This window comes from Notamacropus eugenii, chromosome 1 (genome assembly GCF_028372415.1).
Source record: "Notamacropus eugenii isolate mMacEug1 chromosome 1, mMacEug1.pri_v2, whole genome shotgun sequence".
Classification (NCBI taxonomy): Eukaryota; Metazoa; Chordata; class Mammalia; order Diprotodontia; family Macropodidae; genus Notamacropus; species Notamacropus eugenii.
The window spans coordinates 192,993,851-193,018,204 of NC_092872.1; the positions used below are offsets into that span (position 1 = coordinate 192,993,851).

Genomic DNA, 24,354 nt, shown 5'->3' on the forward strand with positions numbered 1-24,354 from the left:
GAAAAAAGGCAATAAGTGTAGACAAAGAGGAGGCGAAATGATCTCTTTGCAGAGGCAGCTAGGTGGATCTGTGGATAGAGTGTCAGACTTAGAGTCAGGAAGACCTGAATTCAAATTCAGCCTCAGACACCAGCTGTGTGACCCTGATCAAGTCATTTAACCCTATTTGCCTCAGTTTTCTCATCTGTAAAATGAGCTGGAGAAGGAAATGACAAACCATTCCAGTATCTTTGCCAAGAAAAACTAATATAGGGTCATTAAAAATTAAATATGACTGAAATGATTGAACAACAACAAAAAAGCAAGCATTAGAGCCTCACTGTAAAATTAATCAAGATAATATCTTTAGTAAAATAGCAGAATCCACAATCTCAACAAAAATTATCATCATTTTGCTATATTATTAACAACATCCAAGAAGATGAGATAAAAATAAAAATAACTAACATTTACATAGCACTTTTAAGATTCGCAAATCACTTTATACTTAGATACTTTATCCAATTTTTCTTGATTCCCACCAAGATCATGTGAGACAGACACTATTATTATCTCAGTTTTCCTGATAAGGGAATTATAACTTTAAGTGATTTGCCTGACCAATCCTGCCCGAAGCAGGATTCAAATCCAGATGGACATGTAATAAAGAATAAGCACTGTGCAGCATGGGTCACTGTGGACAAATATTAATAGGTAGTAAGAAGGCTAGAGTTTGATGCCAGGAATGAACTAGAAGTGTTGTAAAAGTTATGTTCAAGGACACGCATGTGCAAGAGTATCTGTCGGATAGTAAGAATAAAGACAACTGATGGAGGGTCTTCATGCCCCCAGAACAGTGGGTGAATCTTTTGTGGTGGATTTATGGAATGATAGGGCCAAATGGGAAAGTGTTAAAGAATTGTGATATGTAGACAGTGGAATTCAACCAATTCCGATTCAACTCCCTTATTTTACAGATGAGGAAATTGAACTTGAGTGAGGTTAAGTGATATGCCTAAGGTCACACAGGTAGCAAGAGTTAGAGGCAGTATTTAAACCCAGGTCCTCTGACTCTAAAGGCAGTGCTCTTTGCCCTACTTGTGGAGGAAATACCAACCCTAACAAAGCCATGGTTCTCCCCAAGAATCAGAGTGCTATATTGAAGTAGGCAGGTTGTAAATTTCACCCAAACAATGAAGAGAAAACTGGTGTAGTCAAAAGAGCATTTGGAATTAGATAATTGTGCTTCCAATCTCCGATCTCTTACTTATTACCTTTGTGACTGGGTAAATGAATTCATTTCTCTAAGTCTAGGTCTCTTAATCTAAAAAAGGATAAGGTGGGATGGTCTCTGAGGTCCCTTTTAGCTCTAAATCTCTGGTCCTGTTATTATTCTGTAATGAGGTCCCCGCCTGTCATTCTGTAGTGGGAGTGAATAGCATGCACATGACAGTGTCAGAGGGGAAGGATTAGAGATTTGCCCACTAAAGTTTTACCATTTTAATTAATATGTTACTAACAAAGGACATGAAAACATAGGTATCAGGACCTGCTGCACACTTGATGACCTATTTCCCTGTGCCAAGTTAAAAATCAACCCTGTTATTTTCAACGAACCTATTACCACCCATATGTCCCAAAGCCACAATTCCCCCTTATTGCAAAAATAGGCATGAGTATTCAGAAAAAAAAAGTTGGTAAAACAATGAGGTCACTCTTCCCCCTTGTCACACACAGAGAGGATGGTTAGAACACTTTCCTTCTTTGCTGAGTCTTGCACATCATTCTAACTCCTGATGAGTAAGTGGGGATTGGGTGATACATACAATAGTTCAGAACAGTTTCATGCTAGAAAATCCCAGAAGGAAAATTGTGGGGCTAATGTATCCTGAAACCCAGCCTGGGGTCACTGACCCTACTCTAAGTGCCTTTAAATCCAATTCAATACCCCTACTGTATTATAAAATTACACCATGTTTCCTTCCATGATAAAGGTGATATATCCCATGGAGAGAGAGAAAAAAAGCATTGTAATCTCACTTCCTTCTGGAAGCAGCTTTATGTAGCCATGGATTTGGCAGGGTAACTGTGAGAATATAAATAGGAATGCTTTATAGAGGAGCCTTTAGCAGTACTAGACTGGCCATATCATTCCATTAGGATTTTTGGTATAATCCAAGCAATATTTATTAAAGTTTCACTGAATAAAAAATCTAGTCATAGATAATGTTTGTTGGGGTTCCCAGCCATAGCTGAAACTAATAATCTGGTACCTGGTACCTGAGGCAAATACCACATATATTCTCTGCGGGGCAAGCAGCATGAAATATAGAGAAGACTTCAAATCAGTTTCTTCAGATAAATTCATCTGAGGGATGCAGTGGAAAGAATTCTGACTTCCTGATACAAAGGCCCATCATCTGTCTATCCATCATCTGTCCACCTATCCATCCATCCACCAAAAAGCATTTATTAAGTTCCTGTTATGTGACCGGCACTGGCTAGGCACTGGAGATACAAAGGAAAAGTGAAAGAATGCCTGACCTCAGGAAATCTATATTCTGTAAGGGGAGCCAAGATGTGCTATAGACAAATAAATGCAAAAGGTACTTAGCGGAGAGAAGGCACTAGCAGGTGTGAGGATATGGGAAGACTTCACATAAAAGGGAAAGCTTGAGCTAAGTCTTGGGAGGAAGTGAGGGGTTCTGTGAAGCATCAGTAAGAAGGAAGTGCATTTCAGGCATGGAGGACAACCAGTGTAAAGGAGATGAAATATCTCCAGCATTAAGGCTGGTTTGTTTACCTGAGAGTGTGGAAAGGGGAGGAACATCTACTAAGATTGGAAAGGTAAATCGGAGTCAGGTTGTGAAAGGTTTTCAAAATTAGAAAGAGGAGTTTATACTTTATCCTATAGACAAAAAAAAGTCACTACAATTTATTGAAGAGAGAAATAACATAATGAAACTTGTGCTTATGAAAAATTACTTTAGGAGCTGTGTGGAGGAGAGCCAGGGATATCAAAAGGGGAGAAGTTCTGGGTGAGGGAAGAAGAGTAATAGGAACTCCCTGGGGTGCTGCTTCTGGTGCTGAATGACCTGCTGTCTCCTAGTTTCCTATTTTAGCTAATTGCTGTTGCCTTCCAGGTGCTAAGCAGAGTTTTTTCTGCCTACTGAGGAGTACAAGCGCTATCAGCATCCTCTGAGTTCCTGCTTTCTGTGGCAAAGCTCTGTCTGCCCCACCTTAATTATGAGGCTGCCCTCAAAAGCAATGACTACTCATATTTTTGTGGGGGAAGAAGCTATGTTGTATCTTTCCCTCCATTCTAATTTAGGTGATTTAGCAGGCTTGTCATTTGAGGGCATTTACAAGATGTGCCAACAAGGAAGTTTCAAAGGATAAATAACTAATGTATTTTATTTGTAGGTTTTCTGTCTTGGCATGATCATCTAATTGAGTGGGCTTTTGGCCCACGTATTATGCACAATTATGGTCAATTAACTTGTAAACATTGTTGCCTGAATTTTTTCCCCAAAATAAGAAAATAGAATCATCAGAATTGTCCCAGAAATGTATAGCTTTCCAGTGTATCACTGGATAGGATTTATAAAACTTGAGGACTGCAAGATTATCAATGAAAGGATGTTTTTATCATCCAAGGAAAGGACCAAATTTTAATTAGGAATATACCTTGTAAAGCTAAAAGCACCGTAATAGTGTAAGTCATGAAATTAAAATGCTTCCTTCAAAGGAATTGTCTTCCTCAAGATAGAAAATTGCTTTTCTGGCTTGTTCCTCCAGTGACTCCCCACTAACTACAGGATCAAGTCCAACATTCATGGCCTGGATCTGCTAATCTACTCTGTAATCTACTGCCACCATTCCTATTTATCACCCCCTGTTTCATCCATTGTTGTGTCTTCACTCTTCCAAGCAAATCAGATTTCCTCTTCTCTGTCCCCTTAATTATGTAATTCTTCCTGTCAGGAATTTATCCTACCTTCCTTTCTACCCATCTGAATTGAATCCATCTTCTGAGTTCTCATCTGTGGAACTTTCCCCAATTATTCCAGTTCTTCTCTTTCTTCAGAACATTTTACTTCACAATTTTATACTTAATTCAACTCAATCCATCAAATTTACTAAATACTTAGATTATCTAGCTGTTTCATCTCTCCTAATGAAATTATAAACTCTTTGACAATTGGGATGCATTTCACACTTCCACAAACATTTATTAAGACACTATTTTAGGTGCTGGGAATGAAAAGCCAAAAATTAATTTGTATGCAAAGAATTTACATGCAACTAGAGTTATACAGCATATATACAAATAAATAAATAGAAAGCTACATCAGCAAGGAGAGAGCACTACTTGTGGAGATGGGGGGAACTCAGAAAAGACTTTCTTTGGGATGTGGTATCTGAGTCTCTAAGAAAGTTAGGGATTCCACTTCCTTTGGAATCCCTGTCAGCACTTGAGAGTGCTGGGCTCACTTCCACATGGTTGGAAGCCAATAAATATTTACTAAATTGACTTACTTCCCTCCCCATCCATTTCTCTCTTTTCTCTTCCCACTTTGTCTCCTCCATCTCCCCACTGCTCATTCTTTTCATTTCAGGATCTGCTTAAGGATCTAGTACATCTCACTCAGGCTATAGATCTTGCCTACTTTTTAATCAATTGAGGTCAATAACAATGTGGTTGTTGGTCCCTAGTGAAGAGAGAGATAATTCTTCATGATTGGTTAAATTTGAAAGTTTCTTTTGGTACCTTGTACTGCTCTTAAAACATGAATTTTAAAACAAACAGTAGATTTTTTTTTACTTCCAATGAATTCCTACCCTGATGTTTTATCCTGATAAGAAGTTGGATTAGGTTCTCAAAGACAATGCTAGTAAAGCACAGACTCTGGCTGGTCTACAAGACTCTCCCTAAAGGCTCATCCACCTTTGGGGTCCATCTGTCACCAAACTCTCACTTGTGGCTCCCAGAAACTGTAGCATGTGCAGTAGCTATACCCTGGTAAAACCATCTTGGCAGACACACTAAAACAGATTGAGGAGAACTGACAGGCCTCAAACCCATTGATGAGTTAGGGGGATGTCTACCCCAAGCATGTGAAGATTTTCCCTGGAAGAATGGGCAAATAAGAACAATTTGTTCCAATGACCACAAAGGCAGTTGAAGCAGGCACTGTGGAGCACTTAGAGCTTGTTCAAACATCGAAGACATCAAGGTCATCCACCGCATCTTGGGCCATGACCCATCGTCTTTACTTTCGTCTTGTCACTGTACTCTTTGCATGAGGTTAAGCCTGAGAGTTTAACCTCAACATTTAGCTTATTAGCGATATGGAGGATTCTTTCGTATTACTGTTCATATTTCACAATTCTTTTGAGAACCATTTGTTCCATATTCTTTGACCATTTATGTATTGAGGAATTGTGTTTAGTCCTTTATACTTATTGTTTATATGTCTTATTTCCTTTTCATAAACAAAAAATTAAAGAAAGGAAGTAGTTGATATGGGAAAAAAAGTCTTCGTATCAAATACAGTGAAGTGATAATCAGTGTAAAATATAGTGAATGGGGGCTCATTAGCAATAGTTGTATAAAATTTTCCAAGTCCTTCAAGGTTCAGAACTTTGAAGGGAGAAAAAATAATCAAGATCAAATGACAGCCTGCTAAATTGGGGAAATAGCCCCAGAGGGAGTGCTATGTATTCGTAAGAAAAAGTATTCTGGCAGAGGCATAAAAGATGGATTAAGTGGAGGCAGAGAGGACAGGGAAGACTTGTGGCAAGAAAGAAGTAGTAAGAAGAGCATGTGTTAGAATAGGGAAGTGGGAATAGGGGAGTGGGTAATAGATGAAAGAGGCCTTGTAGAAGTAGAGTTGACAAGACATGGCAATTTACTATACTGATTGGTGTGGTAGAGGGGAAAAATCAAATAACATATTTTTAAAACTAGAAAAAGTATTTTAGCTATGTAATAAAATCATGATAAACTTTTGAGAAGGAAAATATGAGGATTCCTTAGCAAGTGAAAGAAGCTGGTAACTCAGGATTGATTGGAGCACCTCCATGTTCATTTAAAATGAACACAATAGAACATCAAAACCACACTAATACACAAGGTGATTGTCCAAAACAGGTCATTTCATTTTGAGCTTCTAGTCTCTACATCCCCAGGGTATTGCATTAAATTCTGAGTGCCACATTTTAGAAATGAGAGTGAGAAAGTGGGATGAATCCAAAGGAGGATGACCAGAATGGTGAAGAGACTGGTAAATCACATTATAGGAAAATCAGTTCAAGAAGCTGGGGAAATATAGACTTGACAAAGAAAACCTAAAGGGTACAAGACCAGGTTCTTTAAATATCTAAGAAAATATTGTACTGTGAAGAAGAGGGATCAGATATATTTTGCTTGGTCCATTAGGACAGAACCAAAAGCAATAGGTGGAAGTTACAGGGAGGCAGATTCAGATCTTTCTAAAAATTGCAGCTGTCCAAAATTTTAATGGGTTGCCTAATGAAAGGGCTAATGAGCTCCTTCAGAAGTAAAGGGCGGCAAAGAGGCACAGTGAAGAGAATGCAGGGCCTAGAGTGAGGAAGACTCATCTTTCCAAGTTCAAATCTGGTCCCAGACACTAGCTGTGTGACTTTGGGTAAGTCACTTGACTCTGTCTCAGTTCCTTATCTGTCAAATGATCCAGGGAAAGAAATGGCAAACCACTCTAATATTACTGAAAAGAAAACTCCAAATGGAACCACAAAGAGTCAGACATGACTGAGATGACTCAACAGCGGTCAGAAGTAAATTAGACATTTGAGGAGGCATAGAGTAAAAAAGGAGGGAGAGAAGAATCTTTCCTGCCACCATGAATTGTTATTACTATATTATATTATAGTGTATTCTATAAATTCTGTATTCCTGTGAAAATAGAAGTGAGGATGATTGAAATAGTTTCACAATTCCAAATTTAGTCTTTCAAAGAGAAACATCTGTCATTATCATCAAGGAGAGCCACAAAATGTGGAAAGTCCATTGGAAAGTCTTTTTGGTCATTTTTTTTTGCTAAGATACTTTGCAAATCTTAAAGTACATTATAAATTGTCATTATTATCACCATCCTTATCATCATCATCATTATCTTCTTCCGGTGTTTTCCAAGTATGCTACTTCCAAATTTTTCAGAGGAATATCTCCTTGATCTGGGCAAGAGAAGACTGATACAATGGAAACTCAGATTTCTCCCTCCATAGAAAAACATGGAACTAGAAAAAAATCTGTAGGACATTTTGTGCCAGACTGAAAAACTGTCCCCTGTCTGGATCAGAAACTTTAACTCAGAAACAACTTGGAAGCAAAAACCATGATGAAGGTATTTTCTTCAAGTAAGTTTCTATCAGTTTTTAATAGAAAAAGTTTAGTGGAAGAAACTCAGTGCACTTGGCATGAAATTGTGTTAAACTGACCAGTTTAAGAAAATAAAAACAAGGTGCTAAGATTTCACTTAATCCTACATTATATTCCTTTCCTGGAAATTTATAATCTAAATGAACATTTCCTAATGTTAAGGCATGGTCTGATTATTGAATCTTTTCATTTACCAGTGCTGTTCTTTCCTAAATCAAAGTGTTGGTTCCTACAAATAAGCCCTTTCTCACATTGCTAACATAATTTTCTTTGGTAGAGACACCCAAATTGCCTATGGGAAAGGAGAAAGTTGTTGGGACTGTATATTTCTTATATTTCCATTCACACTGTTTGGTGTTTCAAAATCCTTCATAACCTACCCGACCATGTACACGTCTCCAGCCTTCTTACACTTTGCATGCCCCACCCTTACTCTTCCATGGAGTGACACCACCCTCTCATAAGACTCTATCTCTAAGCTCTGGGCAATTTTCCTGGCTGTCGAGGGGACAGAGAATTCATGAAATGCTCTTCTACATCACTGCCTTCTGGCTTCCTTCACGACCCAGCTGAAATCCCATCTTCTATTTTACTGCTTTCCCTTGTTGATTATTTCCTGTTTGTCCCATGTATGCCTTTTTATGGTGCATATTTGTTTGCCTGTTATTTTCTCCATTAGATCATGAGTTTCTTGCAGGGGCTTTCTTTGCCCTCTTTTATGTCCTTAGTGCTTAGCACAGTGTCTAACATACAGCAGCCATCAACTAAATGTGTAGTGACTGGCTGACTGACAGTGCATTATGCCCAAGTAGGAGTCAGGAGACTTGGGTTAAGATCCTACCTCAGAAACTTACTCAGGTATAACCAAACGGGGACTGAGACAGGAACCACGATTTCATTGGTTTAAGGAATGCCTAGGTGAAGAAATTTCTTCTGTCAATGTGGGTTGCACCCTCTCTGTTACAGAGAGGATAAGTGACTTTCCCAGCATCTGGGGTATTGTGTGGAAAGCACTTCTTCAATCTTAATGTTTGCTTTCACTGTCATTCTAATAATTAACATGATGAATTATTAACAAATACTCTTTATTGAATTGAATTGCTAAGAGGCACATGTGCATCAGAGGATATCCTTAAAGTTCTGAGTTAATGTAGGTGCAGATGCAAGAATGAAGATCAAATCAGAGCATTACAGCTAGAAAGGGTATTGGAAATCACCTCTTTCAACATTGGGTGCAGCTTGGTGATGCAGCTGATGGAACATCTGGCTGGAATCAGAAAGATCTGAGTTCAAATCCAGCCTCAAACACTTATTTGCTATGTGACCCTGGGCAAGTCACTTAACCTCTATTTATCTCAGTTCCTCATCTGTAAAATGGGGACCAGGTAATGGCAAACCATTTCTAGTATCTTTATCAAGAAAACCCTATGTACCTGAGTCAGATAGGACTGAACAACAATTCCAACACCCTTCCTTTTATACGTAACCCCTCCCCTAGAAGTCTCCAGGGGAGGGATAATACATATAAATAAGGAAACTAAGATTCAAAGTGAGGGGGGAGTGACTTCCTGCAGGTAACCTAGCTACTTAGTAGCTGATGCGAGATAGGACTGCCCTTCCAGATTCCTTGTTCACAGATTTGAAGCTGAAATAGGGCTAAGGGATCACTTAGCTCAGCCTTCTCCTGTCATAGATAAGAAAACTGAATCTCAGAGAGGTTAAGTGATTTGCCCAAGGTCACACAGGTGACAGAATCAGGATATGTATCTGAGTCCTCTGGCTCCAAATCTAGCAATCCTTTCCACTATGAGATGCTGCTTCCTAGTTCCCATGTTCTTTAACTTTATACAAAACTGTCCTCTAGACTTACTACTAAATACTGTTATCTCCCCTTCTGCACCACCTCCTGGCAAATCCTGTCCTCCAGAAGGATGTCTGGGTCCTACATGCCTCCTAAGCAAGGTCATCCCTCTTTCCATTCTATAGTAATGTTTTCGTATCACAGGAATGACTTTTTTCTGGGATTCAAACTTGCCTGTTCTCTGAGGTTAGTTTGGAAAGTCAATTGGCCCATAAAAAAACAGGTACCTTTTTTGTGCAGGTGTGTGTGTGTGCGTGTGTCTGTGTCTGTGTCAGTGTCTGTGTGTCTTTGTGTAGGGGAGGAGGGAGACAGGTGGAAGAAAGCAGAAAACAGATTGTATGTAATCAGCCTAACTCCCAATATCTGGGCAGTGAACTCATCAGCCATGCTGAAACCTGTGGAGTGAAGTCTGCTGAGGTCAGCAACCAAACTGGGAAGCCTGAAGGCTATCACCTTCCAGACACAAGGAAATCTTCTTTTTAAAATGCTAATGGTCATTTTATATGAAAGGGTTCAAGTAAATAAACCCGGTTCCTGTGAAAGGACACTTTGTAATCCGACTTATTGGGACAGTTTTTTTGTTCTAGCTGGGCCATGGAAAATAGTTCCTGCGCTTCCCTAGAGCTCCAATCCAGAGCCTCTTAGGGGACTGATATTTCCATTTCCACCCTACTAACAAACAATAGACAGAATACAGTGGGCCTGGTGAACACAACGAGCTGTCTAATACAATAGCAGCGTTTGTGATCCATCTGTCCACAACACCCCCCTACTCTTATATACACATACAACACACGTTTTTGTTTTTCCTGAAGTTTCTGGAAGAAAATTCGGAGGCCAAATATCACACAGTATAATTTCTTCCTTTTAAAAAGTAGATATAAATCTTTATCAGTTACCACATTTCCTGCCACCTTACCTCTCTCCAAGTGGAAATAAACTACCTTACTGAGTTTCATTGTAAATAAACAATGAGCTTGCTTTGACGAGATCTGGCATGCCCTGGTAACTTTATTCCTTTGGGATGAGTCACATAGCCAGACCCTTGCAGTGAGGAAGGGTGGGTGTTGTGCATTCCTTAGGAATGACTCAAGGGTCAGAAGCCCACTACTGTTTTAATAGAGAGAAAGTCTGGGTTTCATCATTCCTGCCTGCCTTGTAACCCCAGTTCTTACATATTAGAGGAATTGAAAGGACCTTGTAATAGATGTCCAGGAGCCCATAAAACCCCCTCTTGACCACAGTCACGATCAACGAATGACTCTCCCTGAGGGTTGCATACCCTTATCCAGCAACATTCACTAGACACACTATTCTGCAGTCACCTTTCCATTCACCACCTTCTCCCAGGAGAAGGAACTAATTGTCACTCAGACAATAAAATCAATCAATATTAATAATCAATATTAATATTAATATTAAGTACCTACTGTGTACCATGTACTATGTTAGGTACTGAGGATGCAGAGACACAAGCGAATCAGTCCCTGTACTAATGGAGCTGCCATTCTGTTGGCTCGAGATAACACATACATTTGTTGCTGTTGTCAAGTTGTTTCAGTTGTGTCCAACTCTTCCTGACTCCATTTGGGGCCTTCTTGCAAAAATACTGGAGTGGTTTGCCATTTCCTTTTCCAGCTCATTTTATAGATGAGGAGACTGAAGCAAACATGGTTAAGTGATGTGTCCAGGATCACACAGCTAGTAAGTGTCCGAGGTCAAATTTGAATTCAGGTCTTCCTGACTCTAGGCCCAGCACTCTATCCACTGTGCCACCTAGCTGTCCAACATGCATGTGTATAAATATAATTTATACCTGTACATATATTGATATAATGCATAAGCTACATACAAAATAGACACAAGATAATTCTGAGAGCCAAGACATTTTAAGAGGTGGGGAGGATTCCAGAAAGGCCTCGTGTAGAAGGTGGCACTTGAGTCATTCTTGAAGGACACTAGGGGTCCTAAGAGGCACAGATGAGGATGGAGTGCATTTCAGGCATCAGAGACAGACTGCAAAACATGGAATTTGCCACTGAAGAACAGTACCGAGGTTAAGTTTGTTGGACGATGAAGTTCTTGAAGGGGAGTAATGTATAGTATAGTGTGGTGTGGTATGGGATGGGATGGGATGGGATGGGATGGGATGGGATGGTATGATATGAAAGACAGGTTGCAGCTAGGTTTTAAGGGCTTTAAATGTTAAACAGAAAATATCAAAAAATGTGAATTGATGCTGAGTGAATTGAGCAAAGCAACATTGTCTGATGATCAACTAGGATTGACTTAGCTCTTCTCAGCAGCACAATGACTCAAGACGGTTCCAAAAGACTCATGATGGAAAATGCTATCCACACCCAGAGAAAAAACTGATGGAATCTGAATGGAGATCAAAGCATATTATTTTCACCTTCTTTGGTTTTTTTTGTGTGTTTTTTTCCCTTTTGTCCTGTTTCTTCTTTCACAACATGACTAATGTGGAAATACATTTTACATGATTGCTCATATATAACCTATATCAGATTGTTTACCGTCTTAGTGGGGGGGAGGGGAAGAGCCAAGATTCAGAAAAATTTGGAGCTCAAAATTGAATAAAAGATGAATGTTGAAAATTGTCTTTACATGGAATTTGAAAAAATAAAATACTATTAAGAAAAAGCTTAAGACTCACTAAAGGCTCAGATGATGGCTAACTTTCTAAAAAAGCAGCAAAGCATTTTTAGTTAAAAAATAAACAGAATTTCCATTTTATCCTAGCGGTAGGATAACTGGAGGGGCCAACTGGAGTTAATCGAGTAGGGGTACGTAGCAGCAAGCACCCTGACACACATCCAGGATCACCTGCTGGCACAGGCTCTTAGACCTGCTTTTCTAAAAGGAAAGCAACTTTTGAGGGGTCAACAGCCTTCTTTAATTACATATACCAAGAGAGAAAGTACAAGCAGAGAAATAAAATAAAGACCCACAGGGCTTCTGTCTGACCATTACATACATACATAATTACCAGACAGAGAAGCACCAACATCTGGGTTTTCAAAGCTGGGGTAAGGGTAGCAGGGGAAGGGGGAGGGGTCCTTAACAGCTTCCCAGAGTCTTGTCTGGAAAACAAACATTTCAAACAAGTCCCAAAGTTAAAACCTCACCTCACAGTGTATATATACTCTCCAGAACTGGAGGGCATCATGCCCCTCAAGACTCATTAACAATTAACAACAGGTGTCCACTTTCATAGAAAACAAGTCTCCCCAATCAAGCTTCCCTTAATAGGCTCCACCTGAGGTCTATTAATGGGAGGGGAAAATTTTTAACTGTCGTTAACATTACAGGGTTTAATAAGGTCAGACTTCTGCTTGAGGAAAATCACTGGCACCGGTGTGTGGGATAGCTTAAAAGGGGAGGGAGTTGAGGCAGCATTTATTAAGTACCTATTTATGTACTAGGCACTGTGTGAGCTAGGGAAGTCTCTGCCCTCAAGGTGTTTACATTTTATTTGATATTCTTTGATTTGTTAGGAATCTGTCTGCCCCTAACATTCTTGCTGTTTTCACTAACGTCCCTACATACCCCCTTTACATAGAAGCAGGTCCTTAACTTCGGCCTTGCTTCATTGTGGACTTAAGCAGGCCAGGAATCTAATATTTGCATCTACCATGCCCATAAAAGGGCATTTATCATCTCCTCAGAGATGGTCCTATCTTTTTGCCAGCCATATGTTACAAACCTGAGCCATGGAGCTTTAGCAGTCTCCATTAATGAATTATTACAATATCTTCCTCACTGTTCTCCCGACTTCTAGTCTCTCCCTTCCCCAAGCTATCCTCCACATAACTGGTCTGCTCAAGAAGTTTCAGGATTTTCCTGCTGACTATAAAATGGAACACAAACTCCTGTTGGGCTTTAAGCCACTTTACTGGGTAGTTCTAGCCTACTTAACTACTACTACACTTCTCCCCTGATCTCATTCTCTAGTCCATGAGTACTGACCTACTTATTCCTCAGATTTTGCATTACTCTGTTGACTTCATGTAAGCCTTTTGCATGACTGGATGACACTTGACAGTGAAAAAGGACCTTAGTGGCGATCTATTCCACCCCACTGGAAAAAAGTCCCCCTATAACATACCAAACCAGTGTCAGTCCCTGCTTGAAAATCCCCAAGGAGGGGAAACCCACTACTTCTCAATGCACACCATTCCACTCTGGGACACCTCGAATTATTAGGAAGTTTTTCCTGATATCAATCCTAAAGTGACCTCTTTGTATTTAACTTCTACCTTATTATCTAGGTGACCTTGGGCAAGTCACTTAGGATGATTGATTTAGAGCTTGAAGGAGAAGTCACCAAGCTCTGGGTTCTCTCAGTTACATGGTTTAAGGCAGGAAGCATATGGACCCTGACTCTCAACAGTAGAAGATTGTCCCAAAGTAGCAGATTATTCCTTTCTGTAGGACTGGAACCCCTCTCCCACCACCTACTTCTCATCGAATGTCCTGTATTCAAAGATAATGATAGGATCATAGACTTTTAGATTAGAGCTAGAATGGACTCAAAAGTCATTGAGTCCAGCTCCCTCATCTTACAGAGGCTTGAGAGAGGCTAAGTGATTCACCCACAGTCACACAGTAAATGTCTAAGTTAGGATTTGAACCCAGATCATTGTTATTTTAGGTCCAATGCTCTAGACATTATACCAAGGGCTTCTAATCAGGATTCTAACCGCCCCCTCCCCACCCCAGATTCAAACTCTCACTATACTTTCCTATACTTCAGTCAAATCTTCTGCTGTGGCTTCCTTACTTCAGTCCTGAATGGAGACAGAAGAGTTGATCACTCTTCTACATACCTTTTGCCTCCCTGGGGCATGGGGACACAGACTCTGAAAGGGTTTCTTGAAGGCCAAGTGCCACATCGAAGAGGAAATAATTGCCACAACAATTAATTTCTCTCTTTCATATCTAACTTAAGAATTTCTCCTTACTTTGAGATGAATGAACCTTGGTTTTCAACAAGAATAAGATACTTTAGACCAGGGGTATCAATTGTTTAACAACCAGCTCTGCAGAGAAAAAGTATGTATGACACACTTTTAAGATTAATCTGCATAATTACTATTTTGTTCTTAGGTCCAGACAATCCACAAAACAATCAATCAGGTCTCATTTTGTAGTTTGCCAGTTTCTGAGGTGTAAACCCTTCACACTGAAAATTTAACAATCAGTGCCATCATAATCCTTTTTAAGAAGCACATTATTCAGCAACTTGTCAATATCATGCTTTTCCAAGTATCTTCTCTGTATGTAAGAGTCTACTGTTGCTGATCTATTAGAAACTTTTCTATCATCTATTGCCATGCCATCAGGCTAAAGGTCTGGGTGCAAATCCACCTGCTTAGCATCATTTCCAGCTGGAGTGTCAGATGTGTCAACATCTAAGTGTCTTGCGTGTGGCATGATCAGCATGGTGTAGTGGAAAGAGAGCTGGATTTAGGAGCAAGAAGACTTGGGTTTGAATTTTGGTTTCCACACCTTCTAGTTTTGATACCCTGAGCAAGTCAAAACTTCTCTCAGCTGTAAAATGGGGGTAATGTCATTCATCCAATCTACCTCACTGAGTTGTTGTGAGAACCAAATTAGCTAATGTGTATAAAATGCTTTGTAACTATAAAGGCCCATGTTATTATTGACTACTCATAATCAAAATTGACAATCTAAATGAAAAATACCTTTATGGTAAGATTAGCAAAACATCTTGAATCTAAACCTGGTGAATTTTCTCCAGGCTTTTTGGTTTTCTATTATAGACATGTGATTTACATTTCTTTCCTGTTTGTCTTTGCTTACGGTCATACTGCCGTGAAAACACTTTTGGCCCATCCTAAACCACAGACTTGGTAGAATGAGTAAACTATCATTAGTTGCAGCTCTCTTTCTCTAACCTAAAGCAAAAAGAAACACTGGCAAAACATCACGGAGGAAGGGTAAGATGTTTTGGTTAAAAAAACAACAACTTTCTGGTGTTGATCAATCTCAGTAGAGATGTATAATTCGATTACAGTTCATCAAGGTTCAAGTTAGGGGTGAGTCCGACTCAGATTGGCACCATGTTAGTTCAAGTTTGATGCTGGGACAGAAATGTGGCAGTCATAGGCCATTATAGTTAAGAAAAGGAAGCTTCCTTGGCTATGGAACAGAAAGATATTCAACAAGGACACTCTAGCACTTCACTCTGAAGACTGCTTCCTCTTTTCTACACCTGGAAATAGATAATAAGGAGAACAAGGTGTGGTGGCTTGCACAATCTTGGCACATCTGAGAAGTCTGAATGACAGGGATTCCAATAGGTGAGCCCTTAGGAAGCAGGAAGCCACATCAATAAGACCAGAGTCTAACAGGAGGATATATTAAAGGAAGCACAGCTTCAGCCTTGGTCCTCTGGGTTAATCAAGATCTGGGGCAACTTTGTCACCTTCTGGGGAAACTAGCTTTATCTACGGCAGAGCGGGGGAAGGAAAGCTAGTGGATATTGGTTCTATCACCCATCACCCCAAAGTATGGAAGCTCTCATAGAGAACACATGGCCAGTGAGACCTCTCAAGTGTAGACTGAATCACATTAAAACATAATTGGAAAAATTCAACAAAATAAAAATACAATAATGTGAAAATGGTTATATCAGTATGGACCTGCAGGGATCCTTATGTATAGTTTGCTATACATTGCTTCTATCAGAGTCGGACACCACTGTTGTAGAATATTTTTTACCATTTAAATGCTTTTAGGAATTTTATTGGACAAACTATTATGTTATGGGCAGTACTGGGGGAAGGGAGAGATAAAATAAGAAAAAACAAACTTAAAACAATCTCAAACAAAACAGACAATAGACCCCCCTGAAGGAGTAACCATGAAGCAAAAGAAGAAAAACATATGTGGAGAATGAAAATGAGAAATATGATTCCATTTGGAATCTAAGTGCTTGTTGACTAGATTTGAGATGTTCTTATCTCTTCTTTATCCATCTGAGTTCTGCTCTGTCATTCACCAGCAAATGGCCTTAGAAAATTGACTTCCCTCTCTCAGCTTCATGTCCTTCTGTAAAATGAAGAAGTTGGACTTAATTCTCTCAAGGTTCTTTTCCTGCTCTAATATTCTAGGTCTCTTTCTATGCCTCGTCTCTCAAACACCAATGGATTTGGGGGTTGTGTTTGTCTTAGGATCCTGTAGAAGGAAGACTTTAGTGTGGTTGGAGTCCATCCCTCCATCAAACAGTAGCTCTTTGGAGGGTACTGACCAAAAGAATTAAAACAAAGTCCATTTGCATTTAAGAATAAAGCACAAAACTTTATTCATTGACTTGCTCTGAGTACAACAGTGATGCAGATTACAGTGGCATAGGAGTGCAATATGTGCTGCTTGCAACAGGAAGAAAAAAGATCAGTAATTGTACAGAACAGCAACCCAGAGAATGGCAGGCCAACTCTTCACTCCGCATACAAGCATTGAGTACTCAGTGGGCAGACACACAATTCACTTTCACAGGAGACACAACACACATTTCTTTCTTTCTTTCGTTTCCTAAAGGAAGTCTTCCAAATCCTTGTTTGAATCTTTTTGGAAGCAAGAAGAGGGAATGGGGAGAAAAATTCCTTTAATCTTTTTAAAAAAGAAAACCACAGTAGAAGTGATTTTAAGGGCTCTCATGCACAGATTTGTCAGCAACTCACAGAAATCACACACATTACTGGACATTTATCTTAAGAATAACAAGTTCATTTCCATGGGTAGAACAATATTTAAGTACATCCTCTTGTTTTACTTCCTGGAGAGAAATAAAAATTGCAATGATTAGAGGGCTTGCAATCATTTTGAATGAAAGCTTTTAAGACAGATAACCATGGTTCACTAATAGTTCTGGGAGACACATGTCAGGGAAGGATGCTGTCTAATGGTAGCTATTATTACCCAAAGACCTGAAGTGTGTTAAATAAACATTTGAGTTGAATTTAGAACTGCATACAGTTATTTCAGAGAATTTTTCTATCTAAATCTGTTTGCCAAGTATAATCATAAATCGAACTGGGACAAGTTCAAATTCAAACTAGAGTAAGGAATGATTCTTAGTTCTTCCTCTTGCCGTCTTGTCAATGAATTGCTTCTGAAAAAGCAATCATTGCTTTTGTACCCTCTCCCCCTCAAATGATCTTTCACTACAAGATGTTTAGTAGCTCTTATTGTTGGCAGAATTACTCTGCCCAAAATAAATTTTTTTCTGTATTAGAAATAATAAAAACTATTTTATTTCTTATATTAGAAATGTTTTTGTAAGGGGACACTGGCAGTTTCACAGCAATAAGAAGCCTCTAGTCCTTTAAAATAAAATGTCCATTTCCACAGAAAGAATTACTTTGTGGCTTTTTTTTTTTTTACTGCATGGGAAAAAACAGAGCAAAGGCAGTATCCAGGCATCAAATACACAGGAAAAGCAATTGAGTACAGAGTAACAAGCACTGATGAGAAAGAGTAGGTAATCTGTAAAAACTGGATGTGCTCCAGACATATTTCCCACAAAGGGCACAGATAGGTTGGTGACATGAAACTCATTTTCCTTTCAGCATCCTTCTTGCTGATAAGGAAAAATGTACAAAAGCACACAGCCTGGAAGAGTTGCCTGCCATTCTCCTATTTTAAATGCTGCTAAGGTGTTGTCTCAAATAGGTTTTAGAAAGATCTATCTAATCAAAAGTGACTTGAATTTTTCAAACTTGCAAAAGCTTAACAATATCTAAGGGAAGCAATTCTTTAGAAAAAGTATTTGCTTCAAAGTGTCATGAAATAGGATTAAGGTTTTATAAACATTACCAGCCAATCTGCCATAAATTGTTGGTAAAGATAACCAACTGCACCAGCCTAAGGGGTGACAGCAGTCATAAGAGAATGGTCACAACTTTTGTATCAGAAGTAAACCAATCTGAAGCACATAGTCTTCTGAATGAAGGTGACCAGGAAACATCAAAGACACAGAATTACTTCTCATACCTTATTAATTTACAGATTTCAGCACTGTTCCTCTGATGTCTTGAGGAAGAAGTGATTTAACAGAGCTCATTGTGGGAAAAATATTAAGAGCACTTCACAACTAGTCCCAAGCTAAAAAACCAAACAATTACATTGCTGCAGTCTTCCAATACTCTTCAAACACTGTAATCTGTTTTAAAGGACACCATTGGTAAGGAAGACTAAGTCTTAATTTGAACCTTTTAAGTTCATTTAAAGGAACCATACCATTTAGTTAGTGATTCACTTCTAAAGTACCTCACTTTGCATAATAGATGCATTCCTGAAAGGGTGTACATCGATTAGATGGTCATATATCTAAGAATATTACAAAAATGAATCAAGGAAAGTTGACAATTAAATGCATCTAAAGTCAAACCTTTTTTTTGTCAAGTGAATATTTACCCCTAATTTACATATTGTATAAATAGTGTCATAGACAATACAGGGTTTGCTTTTAACAGGTCCCAGTTGCATTCTATAGTGTGGTCTGGGCATCTTGAAGGTGTGCATGCTAGGCTGATTTTTAATGAAACTGACAAGTCCACATGTATGATTTGGCAGTTACATAAACTAGACTGGCCCCTTTCCCCATCCTATAGTAATCTTACTAGATTCCTAGGCTAATATGAATTTTATTATCATGAAGGTTTAGGTTTAAAAGTCTTTCACTCTCTAAGTCAAAGGGCAGTCTTGTTTTTAGACAGCAGGCTATTGAATTCTTTGGCAGGTAACGTGTGTGTGTGTGTGTGTGTGTGTGTGTGTGTTTGTGTGGTATGAGCTCAAGCTCTGAGTGCTCTCAATCAAGTGATGTGAGGAGTGTAGGGGTGTGTGTGTGTGTGTGTGTGTGTGTGTGTGTGTGTGTGTGTGTGTGTGTGTCCTGTTCTAGTCAACATTGTCAGTAGCAAATGAATGAGATGGAAAATTACTCTTTAGGTCCGGATGTAGGACCTACCTAAAATGAAACACCATACAATGGCAGTGTCATTCAAAAGAAAGAACACAAAGTCTGAGGTGACTTGGGTTCTTGTCTTAATTCTTCCACTAAAACTTGTGTAATATTGGACAAGCCATATATTATTTCAATGAAAAGTCTGGATTAGATGTTATTTAACATCTTTTCCGACCTCTCACATTTTATGATTCTATGACATCTTACCTACATGACCAGAAAAATGAGATTTTTGGTACAATTACTTAATTATGCCTACAGTTTCCAGGCACCCTAATTTTCTTTTCTTTTTTTGAAATGCATAATAATGTAGTTTGCAAATACATTTTTAGATTATACTTGATAAGATTATAAAGTTATTGAGAGTCACTATTTTTTTTTCCATTAGATGAAAAACAATTTGAGAGCCAAAGGATAAGAATTTTACCCAAGTAGGTTTTTTTTTTTCATTTATTTTGGGGGCTAGACTTTGGAAATACTTCCCTCCTACTAAAACAAGCCTTGTAGAACTATGAAAGGGCACAAAACACTGGACAGCTTGCTTTGCTAGAGAAGATCACAAGAGAGAAAAGTATGAGAAAGGATTTTGGCAAGGGTTGCAGCCATAGGAGAGTTCAGAGAGATGGCAGAACAGACACTCACCACAGTAGGTAATGAAGCATTGAATACTTCAAGGGACAAAAATGAAGGCAAAAGTTTTCATTAAAAAAAATAACCCAGTATGGCTAGCACAGGAGCAGTTTGTTAAGTGATTTAGTAGATCTAAGATATACATACATACATATATAGACACATAAATGCAAGAACGGTCCTTGAACATTTACTCCATGGTTCTGAAGATACAATAAAGTTAGATGGCTTCAACTAGATTAGTAAATAAAAAAGACCACTATCCATGGATTCTACTCCCTACTGTAGCACCTAGTACATTTAAGTGTGTTGTACCCACATAGCATTTCCCCTTATATTGTTACAGACTGCCCATTTGGAAAACAAATCTATTTGTTTCCACCATAGACTGCTTGACAAATAACTAATATAATTCCCAACAATGGTGTAGAGTCTCCAGTCTCTTGCCGAAAATGGCCCTCTTGTAGATCAGCTCAAACACTTTTTCCTTTGGCTTCTATAGGGACCTTCAAAGTTATGTTTTGATTCTTGCACCAGTGTTTTCAGTGGAGCCTAGGGGCAATGAGCCAAATCTGAATGGCTCTTGTTCAGTGTGAGGTGATCTAAGATGATCAGTTATTCTGAGTTCTATTTAAGTTTCAAAGGGATTCCTGGATTCCCATTTCAGGAAACACATACATACATATATATGATCTGTCAAGTTACAAAGTTATCTTAATTCTTTGCTCTGTAGCCAGAATTTGGGTGTCATTCAAAGCAAGAGATGAGTAATTATATCAGTGCATCATTATACAATGGCTTCCATATGCCAACATAAAGTGTAAAAAGGCTCTATATCCCATCTCACTTTTCACCAAGGGACAGAAGAGTGGAGTAAAATAAACTCATCCTTCCACAGAAATAACTCACTCCCTGTATATTTCATTGACATATCCTTCAGAAGCTAAAGTACTCATACAATAATGAGATCTTCGAAGTACATGATTCAGAAATTATGTTCTGTAACATTTTAGCTCAAACCATAAGGTCAACAGTGTGAGGCACAAAGGAAAGCCAACTTCCTCTTTCTCATTTTCAGCTTGAGTAAATTCAAAACTCTCTGCTTCACAACTGCACAGAAGAAAGAGAGAAAATATATTCTTCCTTAGCCTATGTCTGAAATGACCTTCAGCTTGATATGATGTGTAATGTGTCACATACTATATGGAAGATGCCAGGCTAGCACATTTGCATTGGCAGAAAAACATGAAATGCTATTTTTCATAATATGGTGTGCTTCCTGGGGAATCTTGGTGGAATGGGTTCCCAATGAGCATATAACCCAGGTCAAACTGAAGGAGTGCTTTCCTTCCTCTCTTTTTGCAAGCTGGGTTCAGGTTTGCTACTTGCCTTTGCTTGGTAGTTTAAACTTAAGCTAAGTAATCTGAAGCAAAAGAAAAAAAAGAAAAAAAAAAAAGAAATGAGGAGAGAGAAATACTGCTTACAAAAGCAAAGAAATTCACCAACCATATCCTAGCAAATGTGTGTAGCAGAGAGTGAGAAACATATTTAAAAGCATTCCACTGGTAAGCAGCCCAATGGAGTAGTTTACTCGGGTGCCTGCCTCTTTGATTTCTACTACAGCTACAGAATGGGCAGTTTTAAATGAGGCCAATTAAGAAACATTTGTGCAATATGACTAATGTTACCATATGGATAGGTTACACAGGTTTTTTTTTCTTCCGAACCACAGTACTGTAATATAGATAATCATTTTTTTGGAGTTATTATAACTACTTCTTTTTCCCCATTCAGCATCTTAAGGGCACTTCCTGGCTTGACCAACACAGTCTGTTGTACTTTTGGACAACAGTTAGAGGGAAACAAAATAAGAAAGTGGCTCAAATCATGTACAGAAGATAATGTAAAAAGGTCACACATGAAAACTGTCAAGTTGTGGAACATATAAAGTTCCACCCCGTTGCTTCTTGGCAAGTGTTGCTGTTGGTGGGCCAATGCCTCAATCAGATTTTTCCCTTTTTGTTGTTGCTGTGGAGAAGTAGTTTGTAAATTCTCCAATCAAATGTGGCCATTGTATAATACTACATCCTATGCAGCATCCTCATTAACTTTTCAAATTGGTGGGCAGAAATGACTTAGAAGAGTTTTGCTTTTTTCTTCATGTCGTTTCGTCTCCATAAAGGTAACTTGTCAAACTCCTGTATTGACATTCCAAATATTTCTCGAAACACTTCAGGTGCCAAATGGCGCTAGACAAAAGAGAAATGAACAAGGGTCAGTTCTGGATGCGCATGTAAGAACAGTAGACTGGCAAACCCTTCTATATCACCAAAGGGTATTACAGTGAACTCAGTCATGCTGTTAGAGATGTATTTTGGCCCTTGATCGTAGCTCATATCATGTTTTCTTTAAGTCTGGTAATGCAGGGTGATTTTTGCCTCTACCTGTCCATGTAGCATAAAAATAGCTAGCAAGACATTTGTGAAACTTAGGATGATACTGACTCTGAGGAGCCGGTATCCAGGTTCACTAAGCTATGAGCAGGATAACTTTATTCTTTGATCTTGTATCTCTAATGCTTAGTATAGCACATGGCGCAGAGTAGGTATTTTATAATGCCTGTTGATCATCAGCTACCTTCATGGGATGACAGTTCTATTTTATAAAGGTGGCTACCCTCAGGCAGAGAAAAGTTGCAAAACTTTTCCATCAACATACATAGGTTTTCTTGATTGAAATCATTTAGAAAAATACAAAAAGCTTCCATGGGCATGTGTGTCCAAATAACACATTAACATGGAATGTGGGGACTTCCACAGTGTAAAGAAGCATGCCCTAACATTCCCTGGGTGCAATCAGTACCTCCCCTCCCACACTCTTTAATTCTGAGCTCATCTTAGCATCTGAGCTATCACTGCCACATATGACTACAATTGTATGTCAACTAAGATGTTCTCAAAAGAGGACATTATTTTTCTTTTTTTGGGTCTGAATTTCAAATGAGAATCATTTATTTTATAGAGCTTTGTTTCTCACAGTTCCCTTTAATAACCAGGACAAACTAACTTCTGAATAATTTCCATTTTCTGAAGAGATACCCCATTCCATGGCACCAGAACAAGCTAGGTAGTAGTTGAAAATAATAATAATAAAGAACTGACATTTTATACAGTTTTAACGATTATAAAAAGCAGGGTGGTACAGTATAAAGAGAGTTGACCTCAAACCCAACATGACCTACCTTCAAGCCTCTCCTCTGATACTTGCTAGTTGTGAGACCCTGGGCAAGTCATTTAATCTCTAAGTGCTCTAGGCAACTCTGTAAAACTATAGGCTTCATGCATATTTATTATAAGGGTTTTCCCCCAGTATTGTGGAGTAGAGTGAGAAAAAGATAAATTCTTGATAATTTAAAAAACTTAATAATAATTATTTTAATAAAAATTGTTTTGCAGAAGGTGCTGACCTGAACTGGTAGAAAAAGATTTTCACCTGAGAGCTCCTTATATTCAAGAAATCACAGATCCATTCCCTATCCCTTTAAAGTGTACGAAAAACTATACACGTTTCTTCAGTGCATCAGGCATTAGGGTACAGGCTTTTACTTCCATCATTATCATCCATCCTGATTAGTCTTCTCTAGAGGGTCACATTTTTTGGTCTATAGAATTAGGTTTGTATCTTTACCCTTGTGTCAGTAGTGGCAGTCAGTTGGCCCAATGGGGTCTAAAGAGCCCAAAGGCTTTTATAGTTCTATATACAGGAGTAATATAGCTGCCAGGACCCCTTTCTGAGGGGTTTCAGTAGGTACTTTCACGTAAATCTCATGTGCAAATTGCCTGCAAATTGTAAGGTACTATTTTTTTTTCTTTTGCTAAATAGATAAGAAGCTTTTTAGAATGGGAATGGGGTGGGAGAGGAGAAACAGAAGGGTAAGAAGGAGAAAAAAAATAAAAGGGTAATAGTTAAACTTCTTCTTACCTCAAGTCTGGTTCTGTCTACGTCTCTTAGTATTTTATTCCGCCCTCTGTTGGTCACCATGAGCATTTCATACGGGAAAATCTGTTAATAGTTACATTAAGGAAAAAGAAGTTTAATTTTTACTGCAAAAGGCAAGGCATCTATTCTCCCTCCCCATTACCCAAACAGCATACCCTTATTTTTAATGCAAGAAGCGTCCTTTTCTAGTACTAGTGGTAACAAGATTTTTTTTTTTTTTTTTTGGTAATGAAATCCTTGTAGACATAATTGATTTTCCATAGCTATCCTGCAGTAGCATTCCTCCTCATCCAAATGGCACAGAACCGTACAACTTCACTGTAGTGTGACTTAGTTACTAACTTCAGAAATTTTCGAAATGGACCATGGCAGAGTTTGTATTTTCATAGTGTTTGTACAATTAAAGTTAAGTGGCAAGGCTTAATGCCAATTAGCTTCATAGCTGTGAAAACC

General features: G+C 38.7%; 1 protein-coding gene across 11 annotated transcripts in view; it reads right to left on the reverse strand.

Annotated features, from left to right (window-relative positions):
• Nucleotides 1–16,580: 16,580 nt before the first annotated feature.
• The window catches only part of ABLIM1 (actin binding LIM protein 1), a 402,054-nt gene continuing 394,280 nt past the window's right edge, over nt 16,581–24,354 (reverse strand). For 7 of the 11 annotated variants that reach the window (XM_072623263.1, XM_072623299.1, XM_072623286.1 and 4 more), the window contains 2 exons: nt 23,884–23,964; nt 16,581–22,151 (listed from right to left, as the gene is read on the reverse strand). In XM_072623263.1, coding sequence (XP_072479364.1) covers nt 22,038–22,151; nt 23,884–23,964 — 195 coding nt within the window. In that variant the 3' untranslated portion in view covers nt 16,581–22,037. Of the gene's footprint in view, nt 22,152–23,883; nt 23,965–24,354 lie in introns of those variants that run through there. The other 4 variants (XR_011970213.1, XR_011970209.1, XR_011970210.1 and 1 more) reach the window with 1 other exon arrangement.